General features: G+C 43.9%; 1 protein-coding gene across 4 annotated transcripts in view; it reads left to right on the top strand.

Annotated features, from left to right (window-relative positions):
• Positions 1-16,982, top strand: part of DOP1A (DOP1 leucine zipper like protein A) — a 78,447-nt gene that overhangs the window by 58,162 nt on the left and 3,303 nt on the right. For all 4 annotated transcript variants that reach the window (XM_083177134.1, XM_083177135.1, XM_083177133.1 and 1 more), the window contains 15 exons: positions 591-2,553; positions 2,797-2,908; positions 3,200-3,382; positions 4,758-4,883; positions 5,185-5,319; positions 7,965-8,020; positions 8,337-8,441; positions 9,631-9,697; positions 11,075-11,219; positions 13,218-13,300; positions 13,394-13,503; positions 14,080-14,229; positions 15,728-15,789; positions 15,986-16,138; positions 16,465-16,601. In XM_083177134.1, the coding sequence (XP_083033260.1) occupies positions 591-2,553; positions 2,797-2,908; positions 3,200-3,382; positions 4,758-4,883; positions 5,185-5,319; positions 7,965-8,020; positions 8,337-8,441; positions 9,631-9,697; positions 11,075-11,219; positions 13,218-13,300; positions 13,394-13,503; positions 14,080-14,229; positions 15,728-15,789; positions 15,986-16,138; positions 16,465-16,601 (3,587 nt within the window). The remainder of the gene's footprint in view (positions 1-590; positions 2,554-2,796; positions 2,909-3,199; positions 3,383-4,757; positions 4,884-5,184; positions 5,320-7,964; positions 8,021-8,336; positions 8,442-9,630; positions 9,698-11,074; positions 11,220-13,217; positions 13,301-13,393; positions 13,504-14,079; positions 14,230-15,727; positions 15,790-15,985; positions 16,139-16,464; positions 16,602-16,982) is intronic.

Below are 16,982 nucleotides of genomic sequence, written 5' to 3'. Positions count from 1 at the left end.
GGCGTGGATCGTGGGGTGGCGTAAAAAAATTGGGGTGACATTTAAGGGTTAATTGGGTCTATTTGGGCTCTGTAGCCCATTTAACATTGATTCCTATGGGAAAATCGCGGGCATTGAGGCATTTTACATTAAAATCGCGGTCAATTAGGCTTTTTAACATTGTTCCCTATGGGAAAATCGCGGTCATCGCGGGTACACGATTTTGATGTACCCGCGATTTACCCGCGATGCCCGCGATTTTTTACCCCCGACGCCCGCGATTCTGATCGCGGGCGCCGTTCTAGGTAAAGAGTACCTAATATTATTTTATATAAATTTCAAATTTGTATTCCCATTTTTGTCTTTTAAGTAAGAAAATGTAAATAAGTGAAAAATATAATTGTCCTGGTATTGTGGGTCCCTGTAATGGTATCATACCTAATTGGAGAAGTAGACAATTTATTTTCTGGATTACTGTTAGAAGAATTTTAGAACATTGTTGTCTCCCGAATCCTGAAAATCTACTGCAATGGTCTTTATGAGTCTAGTAAGTGTATATGGAAGGATATGATTTTATATTTACACGACATTTCTTCTTTACATTCATGCAGTGTTCGCCAGTGCACAGATCTGTTCTGGGACCACAACATCTAAACAAGGTCTTATGGACGAGATGGAGAATTTTAGCCTTACAGTGAATCCTTTGAGCGATAGACTTTCCCTCCTGAGCACCAGCAGTGAGACCATCCCAATGGTGGTATCAGACTTTGATCTCCCAGACCAGCAAATAGAGATCCTGCAGAGCTCAGACTCTGGATGTTCTCAGTCTTCAGTGGGAGATGAGGTGGATGCAGAGAGTTTAACTGCTCAAGATAACTGTGGGAACTCAAAGGAGGACACGGTCGATGAGATAGTTCAACAGCTTGTTTCTGACTTGATTTGCACCGTTCTTAGAAATGTTGGCGAAGATCCTGAATTAAATTGCTCATACATTGATCATGTAGATACTTTTAACAAGATAAATCTATGCAGTTCAGCAGTAGATGAAACTGGTAATGAGGAGGAAGTAGCTCAAGGGAGTGAGCGTAACCTCTCGGTCAGAGAGACATCTAATTTCCTGCCAGTGTCTGCGGAGGATGGCATTGAAAGCTTGGCGAATGCTATCTCCAGGAATTTATCGGCTCCCTCAATTATGCATCATCAGATCCATACCGACTTCAGTTCGGATATGATGGGCGGGCACCACAAGAAAAGGAGTCACAGTAACATCCAGTTTAACTTCAAAGGGAGGGGAACAGAAAGGGACTCAAATGGCAAAGAGGGGGGTAAACCAACGGGTACAAAACCTAAAGTTAAAATGCCTAGAAGGAAAGACGATGACAAAAAAAGGGCACAAAATGAAAAATTAAAGCAAACCAACGTTTTCTTCAGTGATGGATTAGATTTGGAAAATTGGTATAGCTGCGGAGAAGGCGAAATCTCAGAAATTGAAAGTGATGTGGGTTCTCCTGGTATACGGAAATCTCCGCATTTTAATATCCACCCTCTTTACCAGCATGTTTTATTATATCTCCAGCTGTATGACTCTTCAAGAACATTATATGTGTTGTCTTCTATAAAAGCCATATTAAAAACCTGTCCAACAGTGTTTGTCAGTGCTATCTCCACTACCAGCGTAAATAATGCGTACACTCCTCAGCTGTCTTTGCTCCAGAATCTTTTGGCAAGGCATCGAATCTCTGTGATGGGAAAAGATTTTTATAGCAATATTCCACTGGACTCCAACCACAATTTCCGGAGTTCCATGTATATAGAAATCCTTATTTCACTATGTTTGTATTTTATGAGAAGCCACTACCCAACTCATGTTAAAGTGTCGCAGCAAGATCTCATAGGCAACCGCAACATGCAGATGATGAGCATTGAAATCCTGACTTTGCTGTTCACGGAGTTGGCAAAGGTCATCGAAAGCTCAGCTAAGGGCTTCGCTAGCTTTATCTCCGATATGTTGTCCAAGTGCAAGGTTCAGAAAGTGATTCTCCACTGTTTACTCTCCTCAATCTTCAGTGCTCAGAAGTGGCACAATGAGCGCATGGCTGAGAAGAATGTAATGGCTATTGAGGAAGGCTTTTCTGAGGACAGTCTCATTAACTTTTCCGAAGATGAGTTAGACAACGGCAGCACATTACAGTCCCAACTATTAAAAGTTCTTCAGGGACTTATTGTTCTAGAGCATCGTGTGTTAACCATTCCAGAAGACAGTGAAGCAGGCTTTGATTTCGTCATCACTGATCTAGAGCAGATCAACCCTCAGCAGCCAATGACCTCCCTCCAGTATATGCATTCCCAACCAATCACATGCCAGGGAATGTTTCTCTGCGCTGTTATCAGGGCTTTACACCAGCATTATATGTGTAAAATGCACCCTCAATGGATAGGTCTCATAACATCCACCTTGCCTTACATGGGGAAAGTCTTGCAGAAAGTTGTTGTTTCGGTGACATTACAGCTTTGTAGAAATCTTGATAATTTAATCCAGCAATACAAATATGAAACGGGATTATCTGACAGCAGGTATGTTATTCTGTTTTTGTCTCATTTATCATACTTAAAGAGGTACTGTAGATTTACTAAAGCTTTTAAAATAAGTAGTGGTGTAGTCCATCGCAACCAATAAAATTCTGGATATCATTTCCATGTGCATTCTAGAAAGAGATTAGTTGCTATGGAAAACACCCAATCGTCTACAATCTCCCCCAATGTTTTTGTCCTTTTAATGCTGTTACCATAAGAGGTTAATTGTACTGTGTGTTCCAGGCCTCTGTGGATGGCATCCTTTATCCCACCAGACATTATCCTGACGTTACTAGAAGGCATTACAACAATCATTCACTACTGCCTGCTTGATCCCTCAGCTCAGTACCACCAGGTAAATCAACAGCGTACTAGAAGGGTTATTTTTTGTTGTCTTCAAAAAGATTATTTAGCCAAAATGTTTTATAAAGGAACATGTAGTTCATAGAGCAATTTTTTTTCATTCATACAATCTGGGTTAATACAATTCCAGGATTTGAAACTCCTGAAAGATAAGTATCTTGCCCTCTTTACTACCTGAGAATTCATAGGAGCACCTTGTTTTGTGTGATTTTACATTAATGTGTTGTATTGAACACTAATTAGTGTTTCCAAGTTCTATGTCTTACACTTTATTATCTTGTAGCTTATGGTCAACGTAGACCAGAAGCATTTACTGGAAGCCCGCAGTGGAATCCTGTCTATTCTGCATCTGATAATGTCATCAGTCACACTGCTGTGGAGTATCCTACATCAGGCCGACACTTCTGAGAAAAACTTTACAGCTGCCGCTGCCTCAGTTACTACTATCAATCTTGGGTCAACAAAGGTAAAACAAACTAAATTATAAGTTTCCGCTTTCATCCATACTGGGAGACACTGCCATGACATTGGGTATTGTGGGTTGACTCAGGAGATCAGACATTAACTGGGAAAAAACGGCACACCATCTAACGGCAAACACATTAACCTACTGCGATTAGATATAACCCCGCTACAGCAAAAGTCTCCTTTTCATTTGGACACACCTTATAGTATTTTATTAGATATGTCTGGGGGTTTAGTACTGTATAAGTTAGTCCAGGGGGGTTATAGGACAGCATGCCTTTTAATTTGTCTATAGAAGTATATTAAATACTAGTATATTTGAAGCTGCAACTGTCCTGCTACACTTATCTTGTGCTAAGCATCTGCCCAAATGTACTCTAATGTTTCTGTGTGTATGGTACAGATAGAAGGTGAGTTAATGCCATTTCTCTCTACAATGCTGTGTAACATGATGGTGATATACCATATAAATCAGTGATAATAAATTGCTTATAGTTGGCTACCTAAAAGGAACCATTTTGCTGTTGATACAGTATGTGTAAGCTAAGGGAATTGGGCTTATTTATTTATAGAACAATATATGATACAGTGCTCTTCATTATGGTTTAAGGTTCCCCCCGACAATTGCATTCTTCCTATGGTTTGTGCTATATATTGTTGATATATTGACCTTTCTCTGACACCTTACAGGTCATTAAACTGGCTAACATGACATGTAGAAATATGGCCTTTTCCTTTAAACAAAGAATTGTCTGTATTGTGTATTATTGTAACACAGTGCTAACTTGTTTTGTTATAGCGTAGCAAAGCCTTGAAGACATGGCTGATGGGATCAGAGACTGGTACATGTCTGTCCATTCAGGCTGTGACCTGACATGACATATTTTAATGGTTTTTACTTGCAGTTTATATTGAGTAGTTTTATTCATTTACATATTTAAGCATTTTGAAGATCTGGTACTTGTTTAGTTTCACGGTGGTAGCATGGCCGCGCGCTACTTCCGGGTCTGTGTCCCCTTGCGTGGTTTGCTGTGCTCGCCCACACTTCGGGCTCGGTGGCTCGCTATGCTCGCCACACTATATCTAAAATTAACTCCACACCATCGTGGATAGTGGAGGGATGAACTATCCATGTTGGCATGGAGTTTATTTTAGAAATTGTGGCGAGCGCGAGTGGACGCCGACCCCGAAGAAGCACTCGGCCATGCTGCCGCCGTGAAATATAGTATAGTACAACACACAATAGTTAATATATAATTCATTAAGATTATGCCATTTAATAAGCAAAACTTTTTTGGGGTACAGTATGTATATAAACGCAGAATGAGAAAGTCACATTTTGTAATTGTTTGTTTAATACTAAATGTGATCACCAGAACCTGAGACAGCAGATTTTGGAGCTATTGGGTCCCATTTCCATGAACCATGGGGTGCACTTTATGGCTGCTATTGCATTTGTTTGGAATGAAAGAAGACAGAACAAAAACTCTGCGCGCACAAAGGTAATGCATGCATTGTAATGTGGGGACAGGCAAACCATGTACAGTGCTCTCTGGAGTACAACAAAATATATATGTATACATATCTGGGGATCAATAAAGTAGGCTGGCACCACTGTGTGATGGCTGAAGCTCAGCAGAATAGTTACAGATTACATGTTGTCAATGGCTGTTATAGTTCTCTCCTCTAGTAAAATATTAAACCTATTCCAGTGCATCATTCTGTAATGCAGTACAGCAAAACCTTTTCCACCAGCGGACATGTACACCTACAGTTACTCTTATTTACTTACTATATGCAAAGGTTATCCCGTCAGCAAGTGAAGAACAACTTCTGCTTGTTGAGCTGGTTCGCTCCATCAGTGTAATGAGGACAGAAACCGTTATACAGACAGTAAAGGAAGTATTAAAGCAACCACCTGCCATAGCAAAGGACAAGGTATATGAATCCCTTATTATTTAATTTGTTATTTTGCAGGTTTTATTTGTTTTTTGTTGTTTTTAGCATTGCACATTATTGTACATTGCATATACATATTGTCTAGAGCATCGATGGGCAGCAGGCCAACAACCATTGAGCCTTATCCTGCAGCCCCTTGTTCTGATTAGTTCAGGTGTGACAGAACAGACGCTGCATCATGTGACCATTGTGGTACAGCACAGCAGGGGAGTGAATGCAGTATGCTATGCAGAATGTGGTATGCCACAACGCCGCACACCCGGGGAGCGAATGCAGTGTGCTATGCAGAATGCGGTATGCCACAACGCAGCACATCAGGGGAGCGAATGCAGTGTGCTATGCAGAATGTGGTATGCCACAACGCCGCACACCCGGGGAGCGAATGCAGTGTGCTATGCAGAATGCGGTATGCCACAACGCAGCACATCAAGGGAGCGAATGCAGTGTGCTATGCAGAATGGGGTATGCCACAACACAGCACATCAGGGGAGCGAATGCAGTGTGCTATGCAGAATGTGGTATGCCACAACACAGCACATCAGGGGAGAGAATGTAGTGTGCTATGCAGAATGTGGTATGCCACAACGCAGCACATCAGGGGAGCGAATGCAATATGTGGTATGCCACAATGCAGCACATCAGGGGAGCGATTGCAGTGTTCAATGCAGAATGTGGTATGCCACAACACCGTACATCAGGGGAGCGAATGCAAAATGTGGTATGCCACAACACAGCACATCAGGGGAGCGAATGCAGTGTGCTATGCCACAACGTAGCACATCAGGGGAGCGAATGCAGTGTGCTATGCAGAATGCGGTATGCCACAACACAGCACATCAGGGGAGCGAATGCAGTGTGCTATGCAGAATGTGGTATGCCACAACACCGCACATCAGGGGAGCGAATGCAAAATGTGGTATGCCACAACACAGCACATCAGGGGAGCGAATGCAGTGTGCTATGCAGAATGTGGTATGCCACAACACAGCACATCAGGGGAGCGAATGCAGTGTGCTATGCCACAACACAGCACATCAGGGGAGCGAATGCAGTGTGCTATGCAGAATGTGGTATGCCACAACGCCGCACACCCGGGGAGCGAATGCAGTGTGCTATGCAGAATGCGGTATGCCACAACGCAGCACATCAAGGGAGCGAATGCAGTGTGCTATGCAGAATGTGGTATGCCACAACACAGCACATCAAGGGAGCGAATGCAGTGTGCTATGCAGTATGCGGTATGCCACAACACAGCACATCAAGGGAGCGGATGCAGTGTGCTATGCAGAATGTGGTATGCCACAACACAGCACATTAAGGGAGCGAATGCAGTGTGCTATGCAGAATGTGGTATGCCACAACACAGCAAATTAAGGGAGCGAATGCAGTGTGCTATGCAGAATGTGGTATGCCACAACACAGCACATTAAGGGAGCGAATGCAGTGTGCTATGCAGAATGTGGTATGCCACAACACTGCACATCAGGGGAGCGAATGCAAAATGTGGTATGCCACAACGCAGCACATCAGGGGAGCGAATGCAGTGTGCTATGCAGAATGTAGTATGCCACAACGTAGCACATCAGGGGAGTGAATGCAGTGTGCTATGCAGAATGTGGTATGCCTTAATCCTTGGTAGGCTCTAAACCATGGGTCCTCAAACTGCGGCCCTCCAGATGTTGTGAAACTACAAATCCCAGCATGCCTCGCCACAGTTTTTCTATAAGGGAGTGTTAAAACTGTGGCAAGGCATGCTGGGATTTGTAGTTTCACAACATCTGGAGGGCCGCAGTTTGAGGACCCATGCTCTAAACTAAAGCTAAGCATTTTTACTATAGAGTAGACCATGCGTGAAGACTTATTGTGCGGTCTGAGTGACTTATGGAAGGACATGTATGGAGGACTGAGAAACGTGCCGGAGTTGTGATGTACATATGAAATGGAGGGTTACTGGTGGTCTGAGAATTTTGCAGGGGCATTTTACTTTAATGGGAGGTCTTAGTGTCACGTGGGGCATGATATGGAATATGCTCAAGGGTAATGTCACTGCTTTTGATGGTTGTAGGTCAACATGTGAAATGTTTCAGTCTGCTCATCATTGGTCTAGACAAAAGCTGTGTTTATTTCATGTTTATTTTTTAATTAATAAATAACTCCTTATGATTGGTTACATTTAGATTCCTTTGCATGGTGATATATTCAGCACATCCTTATGATCATTTTCTAATTATGTACAGTACTGTACAGGTCTATTATGAGATCATGTATTTGTCTCTTGTCAGTTACAAAAATGTTTTCTAAAAAGCCCTGATTACAGTCACTGATATGCTGTATATTGTTTTATGGTGCAAAATTCAATGACCTAGTAAATCATTGCTAAATAAGCCATTTTGGTTGCCTTGATGATTAACACAATAATCAGCATCCAATCACAATGCATCCTTCAAAGTGATTTCTTGTTTGCATTTTGGTTGGCTGCATCTGGTCTATGTGATGCTGCTGCTGTACTGTAGAGTTGCAGTATGTGCTTTGAATGTCTTTGCAGTACAGTGGCACACAGTGACTACATAACTTGCTGTGTTATTTTGCTACTAAGTACTTTCCTCTGCTTTAAATTTTTTTAGAAGCACCTTTCACTTGAGGTCTGCATGCTACAGTTCTTTTATGCCTATGTTCAGAGGTAAGACTAACATTAAAGTATTACTTTCCTGTCTGCTGCCTTTTGGATTTTACGTTACTGTCTGTACCCAATATATGTATATAAAATGTTTCTGTAGTCGTATGCTGGTGGCTTAGCCAGTTTTACAGAATACAGTACAGTGGAACAGAGAACTGTAAAATTAGCTATCCTAGTTTGTTACATAAATACATCAATAAACCATTTACCATATACTGAGATAAAGCGCTTTGTGTTTTTCACCTTTAAAAAGTCACTTCAATTTAAGTTTAATCTGTGTTCATTCATTCCTCACATATATTTGGTGGTGTCCTCACAGGGTTCCCGTGTCTAATCTTGTGGACAGTTGGGCTTCTTTTCTTGTTCTCCTGAAAGATTCAAACCAACTCAATCTTCCGGCTCCGGGACAATTCCTTATACTAGGGTAATTCTTCTCTGTATTGTGTGTGTGTGTGTGTGTGTGTGTGTGTGTATCACCACTCTCTCACAGAACAAAATATTTTTACTGCTTAGTCAATTAAGCAAGTGGTGATGTTTTCTTTGTGTTAGGTTCTTTGGGGACTATTCCGTTAGTGGCAGTGGTCAGGTATCCAGTGGTCACCAACAGATTTTTCTTTTCAACCCATATGGGTATATTTAATGCTCTTTAGTGAGCTGTGACAGTGAGCAGTGCTGATTGCTCACCGTCACATCTTGTAGGTCGGTATTCAACTAATCAATGATGGCACTGGCACCCCTGTGATTACTTTACTATCCTAAAGAAGTTTGTCTCTTATAAGTGTTTTGCATCATACATATTGTATTTAAAAGTGTCTTATTTCTCACAGAGATATTCCTAGACCAAATATAATGCATAATACAGTTTATTCTAAGGGATTCGGTATGAAAAGCCGGTGGTCGGATTCCCGACAGTCGAAATACAGACGCTGGAATCCCGACCGCCAAAATGCCGACAAGGGGGGTCGTGGATTGCCACCCTTGCGGGCTCGCTGCAGGTGGCTGCTAATTCAACAATCTACTTCTCTGCATGTATAGTTAAAGTACTTGTAGGAGAAACCTTTTGTTCTTCGTAGGCACAGCATCAGCACCCCCAGGAAGCACAGTTTTGGGAGTACACTAACAGAGAAGCTGATTTTGGTGTGAATATATTTACATACTTACTGCTTATACCAGTGGTTCACAATTTTTTTTTTAAACAACGGTACCCCAGAGTATCAAATAAATATTCAAAGAAATAGGACAAAAGTTTGTTGGAGAAATTCAGAAAATATTAAATTAAATAAGTTTAGTCATCCTTGCATTCAGTTATGTGGTGAGGGACAAGCTTGGCTTCTGTTTGTATACATATTCCCATACGGTTACATCTATCACAGATGTTTGCAGTCAGCGTTTCCAGTTTTTAGCTCACCAATGTTTTATACACTCTAAGAGATTTTAAAGCAGCAGTTTATATTAAACCCACTGATGTGTAAAGACTGGCAGATTCAAGCATTTTAAAACGTATTCTGTGCCAAAAGATCATCAAAATATATGTTGGGGTTTCCTGTTTATTGCTTTTTATCCCTACAGCTTAAGTCATTAAATGTGTTCTCTTCCTGACTTTGACTTTTCAGAGTTTTGAATGAGTTCATTATGAAAAATCCAACTCTAGATAACAAGAAGGACCAGCGAGATTTGCAGGTAAGGTGCTAGGCTGCAGCGTAAAACTGTGAACTGCTAATAGGAGAATTGTTACTTATTTTTGTTCATTGTTTAAAAACACAGCTAAGCAGTGTCACATTCATATACCATTGGCAGAATAATGTGGCATTGACGGCCATTAAAAAATGGCCAAATACTTTAGTTATTTACTTGGTACTCTTTACCTAGAACGGCGCCCGCGATTGGAATCGCGGGCGTCGGGGGTAAAAAATTGCGGTCATCGCGGGTAAATCGCGGGTACATAAAAATCGGGTGCCCGCGATGACCGCGATTTTCCCATAGGGAACAATGTTAAAAAGGCTGATTGACCGCGATTTTAATGTAAAATGCCTCAATGCCCGCGATTTGGACATAGGAATCAATGTTAAATGGGCTACAGAGCCCAAATAGGCACAATTAACCCGTAAATGTCCCCCCAATTTTTTAACGCCACCCCACGATCCACGCCAACCCGAAGCGTGGCGAGCACAGCGAGCCCGCGAGGGGCGGCGGTACGCGTCCTCCGACCTTTTCATGCCCTACTATCCACGTCGGCGTGGAGTTGAGAATAGAATAGTGTGGCGAGCGCAGCGAGCCACCGAGGCCCGAAGCGTGGCGAGCGGACGCGGATACCTTCACAGGTAAACGCGTCCCTTCGTGGACTTCACAGGTGTCCGCGTCGCCACGGACACCTGTGAAGCCCGCGAGGGGACGCGTATAACTGTGAAGGTATCCGCGGGGCTCGCTGCGCTCGCCACGCTTCGGGCCTCGGTGGCTCGCTGCGCTCGCCACACTATTCTATTCTCAACTCCACGCCGACGTGGATAGTAGGGCATGAAAAGGTCGGAGGACGCGTGCCGCCGCCCCTCGCGGGCTCGCTGCGCTCGCCACGCTTCGGGTTGGCGTGGATCGTGGGGTGGCGTTAAAAATTTGGGGGGACATTTAAGGGTTAATTGTGCCTATTTGGGCTCTGTAGCCCATTTAACATTGATTACTATGTCCAAATCGCGGCCATTGAAGCATTGAATGTAAAATCGCGGTCACCACTAAATTTAACATTGACCCCTATGGGAAATCACGGTGATCGCGGGCATCGCGTCGCGGCCGTTAATGTACTGCCCGCGATCACCGCAATGGGCGCCCTTCTAGGTAAAGAGTACCATTTACTTATAGTATTTATTCCCATTTTCTGTGTCTTCACATTTGCTATTATTGTGTCACAGCCCTCTCATTTTAAATCTGCATCCAATGTTTTGTTCCACACTGCAAAATATGTGCTCTCAGTAGAAATCTGAATAATAGTAGTAGTAGTAATAATTCCCTTTTTGCTTAATTTTTAGTATTCTAACACCTGCAATTATTTCTGGTTTGCCTTAGGATGTCACTTATAAAATCGTAGATGCCATTGGCGCAGTTGCCGGTTCATCATTGGAGCAGACCACATGGTTAAGGAGAAACTTGGAAGTGAAGCCTTCCCCTAAAATAACTGTAGATGGAACCGTTCTGGAATCTGATGTTGAAGGTATTGCCATCCTTACAAATACAAAGCAAAAAAAGGCACCGGAACCAGAGAGATAGAGAGAGAGCTAGATTTATGTTGTATATCTGTGTAGGATAGAAGTTTTCACTGTACTTTTAATACTCTATGGAGTCTACTTTGTGGAATAATGAAGTTAGTATAGGTAGTGAGTCCTGGTAGACCTTCTCCACCCTTCACCTGCTAGTTACAGTCCCTCCACAGTCCCTGCTCTCCACAAACAGCTGGTACCATTTCCTTGTTCAGAGTCTAGAAGTGAGCAAGTTCATGTAGCCAACGGCTGAAGGTGCAGATTAAGCACATATCAATTTATTATCCTTATTTCATGGGTCTCATGATACCATTATTTGCAAGTTAGGTACTCTTTACTTAGAAGGGCGCCCATCTCGGCCATCTCGGGCATTGAATGCACTAAAAAATCAGGTGCGATGCGACAGACGAGATGCCCGAGATTTCCCATAGGGAACAATGTTAAATGTCTCAATTGACCCGATTTTCCTGTTCAATGCCTCAATTGACCCAATTTTTCCATAGGAAACAATGTTAAATGGGCCACAGAGGCCAAATAGGCACCCTGAAGTGAATAATGGCCACCCGAATTGTTAACGCCACCCCACGATCAACGTCAACCCGAAGCGTGGCGAGCGGCGGCGGTACGCGTCCTACGACCTTTTCATACCCCCACTATCCACGTCGGCGTGGAGTTGAGAATAGAAAGTGTGGCGAGCGCAGCGAGCCACCGAGCCCGAAGCGCGGCGAGCACAGCGAGCCCCGCGAGGGGACGCGGATACCTTCACAGGTATCCGCGTCCCCTCGCGGGCTTCACAGCTGTCCGTGTACCCTCGCGGGGCTCGCTGCGCTCGCCACGCTTCGGGCTTGGTGGCTCGCTGCGCTCGCCACACTTTCTATTCTCAACTCCACACCGACGTGGATAGTGGGGGTATGAAAAGGTCGTAGGACGCGTACCGCCGCCCCTCGCGGGCTCGCTGCGCTCGCCACGCATCGGGTTGACGTTGATCGTGGGGTGGCGTTAACAATTTGGGTGGCCATTATACACTTCAGGGTGCCTATTTGGCCTCTGTGGCCCATTTAACATTGTTTCCTATGGAAAAATCGGGTCAATTGAGGCATTGAACAGGAAAATTGGGTCAATTGGGACATTTAACATTGTTCCCTATGGGAAATCTCGGGCATCTCGTCGGTTGATTGCACCCGATTTTTTAGTGCATTCAATGCCCGAGATTTTTTACTAACGATGCCCACGATCAAAATCGTGGGCGCCCTTCTAAGTAAAGAGTATCGCAAGTTATTGCTGTTTATTTTTTCTGCTGTCTTATGGTAGAAAACTAGCTCTTAAACTTTTAAAAACATCTCTGTAGCTCTAAGAGCTTTTGACCAATACTGTTTGTTAAATGCATTTTCCAAGTGTTTGTCATAGGTGTTACCTATAGAAACCATGGTTTATAGTGTCACTATAACCCACCACCTAGCATTGAAGAGACATGTTTTCCAGTGTTAGGAATGCATTGTACACCACTGTTTACAGTGACTGCACTGGTGAAGTGGACAGTGAGCACTTAAATGCTAATGGCATGTGTGACATGCATGTTTGGTAGCCTCAAAATAATTGTCAAACAAGGGATTGTTTTTTGAACCAACATGATATATTTATAAAGTGTTCTAGGTGTAGATCCCTACTGACTGCCCACAATGGTCTATGTTGAGCACATTTGACAGATATTTGCTTATTTATCCTGCACATACTTTTACCAGTCAACAACTGGACAACCCCTTCTCAAAAAACAACCCCATCCTGGACAATAACTTTGGGTCACCTTACCACCCTTTACCTGAAGCCAATTGCTACATTGTACAAACGTTCACCATATGGCATTGATAGCACTGTAAAGGAAGGGTATAGAGGAGGTACAATCTTTATATGTAGATGTTCTCAAATACATTTGTTCTGCTTCTGTCCCTCAGACATTATGCTGTCTCCAGCTATGGAAATCTCACACATCACCCCTTCCGTGTATAGTGTACATGCACTGACGTTACTTGCTGAGGTAAAAGACGTACAGTATTTGGAGAAAGTGCCGTGGCTCTGTGTTACCCCGGATTGGTTACATTTAAGCATTTTTATTTATGTATCTTGCCAGGTTCTTGCCCATTTGCTGGATATGGTGTTTTACAGTGATGAGAAGGAGAAAGTTATCCCTTTACTTGTCAATATCATGCATTACGTAGTACCCTATTTACGTAACCACAGGTAATGGTACACCGCCTGCTCCATTATTACTGCTGCTTGTCGCCATTTGTGCTGGTGAAATAAAAAGGGATTTGAGACCAGTGACCCACAAATGATAACCTTCGGTTTATGTCCTTGTACAGTCTGTGATATTTAATAAAGTACATTTAGTTCTTGAAACTTTTGGGAAAGAATGGTGACCTTAGCACCTGCAGGACGTTCACGCCGAGCTCTGACAGTGTTATGTAGCCTCTCCAGCCTACAGAGTCTGCATTGACGTTAAGGCTCTTCACAACGGCAGATGTTCCTTGCTGACCGTAGCTTTCTAAGATGATGCTGAGTAGACCCTATGTCTACAGTGCAAGGCTTCACGTCTCCCATTAGGTTGAGTGTTCCAGAGTAACCTACAGTAGGCAAAGAGCTCAGCAACCTATTATATTGTGTTGGCTTCAATGTAACTTTTGCAGTTGGATGACCTCTGTGGTTTTATGCACATTTATATCTGCGCCCCAGAAAACTCTTCTCTGAATGAAATGAGGTTGTCCAATCATTGTCCTAATAATAATATGCTGTCATATCTGTGCTTTACCATTGCAGCGCTCATAATGCTTCCAGCTACCGTGCTTGTGTGCAGTTACTAAGCAGTCTCAGTGGCTATCAGTATACCAGGCGCACATGGAAGAAGGAAGCCTTTGATCTCTTCATGGATCACAACTTCTTTCAGATGGATGGCTCCTGTGTTAGTCAGTAAGACTCTTTCCATCCTTCTTATCACATCCAGGTGTTACAGCTTCATGTATGGTGGAACTAGCCCTTCCTAATGCGATTGAATATATTTGTAATTCTTACATTATTTTGTAAAGTATAAACTAGGGAAGCCAATCCCGGAGCATTTTTTCAATCCCGGATTTCGGGATTGAAAAATGCCCAATCCCGGGATTCCCGGGATTGGCTTCCCTAATTTAAAAAACGCACCCCGGCCGCCCCACATATTTACTTACATGTGGGGTGGGGTGCGGTGCGGCCGGGTGTGTGGATGGGCAGCCGGCCGGGTGTCTGTGGAGCCGGGCAGCCGGGTGTGTTGGCGGGCGTCAGGGGATCCGGCGGGTGGATGGGCTGGGAGCCGGCGGGTGGATGGGCAGGGAGCCGGCCGGGTGGATGGGCGGTGAACCGGCCTGGAGGGTGGGTGGATGGGCGGGTAGCGGCTAGCAGGGCGGGCAGCGAGCCGGGGGTGGGGGGGCGGGCTTCTGGGGAGCCAGCCGGGTTGGTGGGCGGGGGCGAACGCATGCTGCACAGAGCCACACTGGCTCTGTGCAGCTGCTTGGCCTGCGCAGCGTGACCTCTGTACTCGTCACGCTGCGCAGGGATGCACTGCTGGGGAAGGGAGAAGCCGGGCAGCGCCTGAGCACACGCTCAGACGCTGGCCGGCATTAGACTGCGCATGCGCAGTCTAATCCCGAAATCCCGGGATTGGAAACTCCAATCCCGGGATTGAAATCCCGGGGTTTTAGGGGCCAAATCCAAGGATCCCGCCGATCCCGGGATTGGCCACCCTAGCATAAACTCTTGTGCAGAGGACCTTATGTTCCTATGTTTATAAATACAAGATTTAGTCCATTAATTATTCATCTATAGATGCAATATTTATGTAAGATCTATCAGGGCAGCATGGACAGTGTAATGGTTAGCATTACTGCCCCACAGCACCAAGGATTTGATTCCCACCACGACCCTAACTGTGCTATGTGTGTATATTCTCCTTGTGTTTGCGTAGGTTTCGACCCACAATCGAAAATTGTACTGGTAGGTTGATTGGCCCCTGGCAAAAATTACCTTAAGACTAGAGCACACAAGCTGTGTACACACGGGGGGATAGGGGCTGAAATCGCTGGAAATATGGTCGCAGGCGACCATATTGTCAGTGATGGGAGTGTGCCCCAGCGATAAATCGCCGGGTGCGCGCTCCCGTTTTCAGCCCCGTTCTAATCGCTGGTCGCAGGAGCTTGCTCCTGCGACCAGCTGATTACCTCTGCGGCACCGCCGGCAGAGGTTCCCTTTTATCAGCAACCATCTCTGGTCGCTTGATGAAAAGGAGACACTGAGCAATATATTGCTCAGCCATATATTGCTAGCAATATATGGGTAAGCAATATATCTCCCCCGTGTGTACAGGGCTTTACTCCTGATATACTGTTTATTGCACATTCTTCTTTTAATAAATTTATTTACTTATCTCTACATGTAGCTGGAGGGCAATCATGGACCATCTGATGACACATGACAAAACCACATTTCGAGACTTAATGAGTAAGTTGTTTTCGCTTCCCATTTTAAATCTGTCCTTTCTGAACCTGGCATTAGTATCCTTGTGTTGGAGCACAAAGCTTGTGTATAGTCTGACCATGTGAATGGTCTGACTGCACAGGGTAGTATGAACGTTCTGCAATAAGGATTGTGAATGCAGTGTTTGTGCCTTCTTGAATTCCTAAATGCTATTTTGCAGCACGCGTCGCTGTGGCGCAGAGCAGTTCTCTCAGTCTGTTCACTAACCGGGACGCTGAGCTGGAGCAGAGAGCAATGCTACTAAAGAGATTGGCCTTTGCTATCTTCAGCAGTGAGATTGACCAATATCAGAAATTTCTTCCCGACATACAAGGTGAGAGGATTCATCAAATATGGATAATTATTATGTGTCTGTATTACAATTATGCCTCTCCATAAGCTGATGTCTTTTTTCTCATGTTATATTGTAAGACAAAGCTAGCTGCTAGATACTCATTTACCCTCACCTAGAACTGCATACTGCTTTATTTTTGTCATTTGTAATATTTTCTCTTTTTTTTTTTTACATACGCGTGATATAAGCACAGTATATAGCATTTAACATGTTTGGGGGTTAACACTTGTTCATTTAAAATCAATAAGAAATGGAGCCATGTGCTAAAACAGTACATAATACACCTGTGTCGCTTGGGATTACAGAAAGGCTGGTGGAGAGCTTGCGGCTGCCACAAGTGCCCACTCTACATTCCCAGGTTTTCCTGTTTTTCCGAGTATTGCTCCTCCGGATTTCTCCTCAACACCTCACCTCCTTATGGCCAACCATGATCACTGAGCTGGTGAGTAACTGGGGTTCTCTGCTTGTCATTTGTCCTAGCATCTTATCCGAAGCATGCTGATTAAGTAATAGCTATGTCCTGAGCTGCTGCACCTACATTCTGTATAAGGCTCCCCCTCCCTCACTACAGCCAGTGGCACTGACCGACACATGCTCTGTGTTACCCATAGCACTCATTAGCCACTAGTTCGGTCAGTCTAGCCATGTGCAAAGTAGAATGATATAAGCTAGTATATCATTACAGGTTGAGTATCCTTTATCCAAAATGCTCGGGACCAGAAGAATTTTGGATAACGGATTATTCCGGATTTCAGAATATTTTTAGATTTCAATAATTTATCTATGTTGTACATCAAACACATGAAATACACACAAATATATT

Source organism: Crinia signifera, chromosome 3 (genome assembly GCF_055691185.1).
Source record: "Crinia signifera chromosome 3, ASM5569118v1, whole genome shotgun sequence".
Classification (NCBI taxonomy): Eukaryota; Metazoa; Chordata; class Amphibia; order Anura; family Myobatrachidae; genus Crinia; species Crinia signifera.
This window is presented reverse-complemented; position numbering and strand designations above follow the sequence as displayed.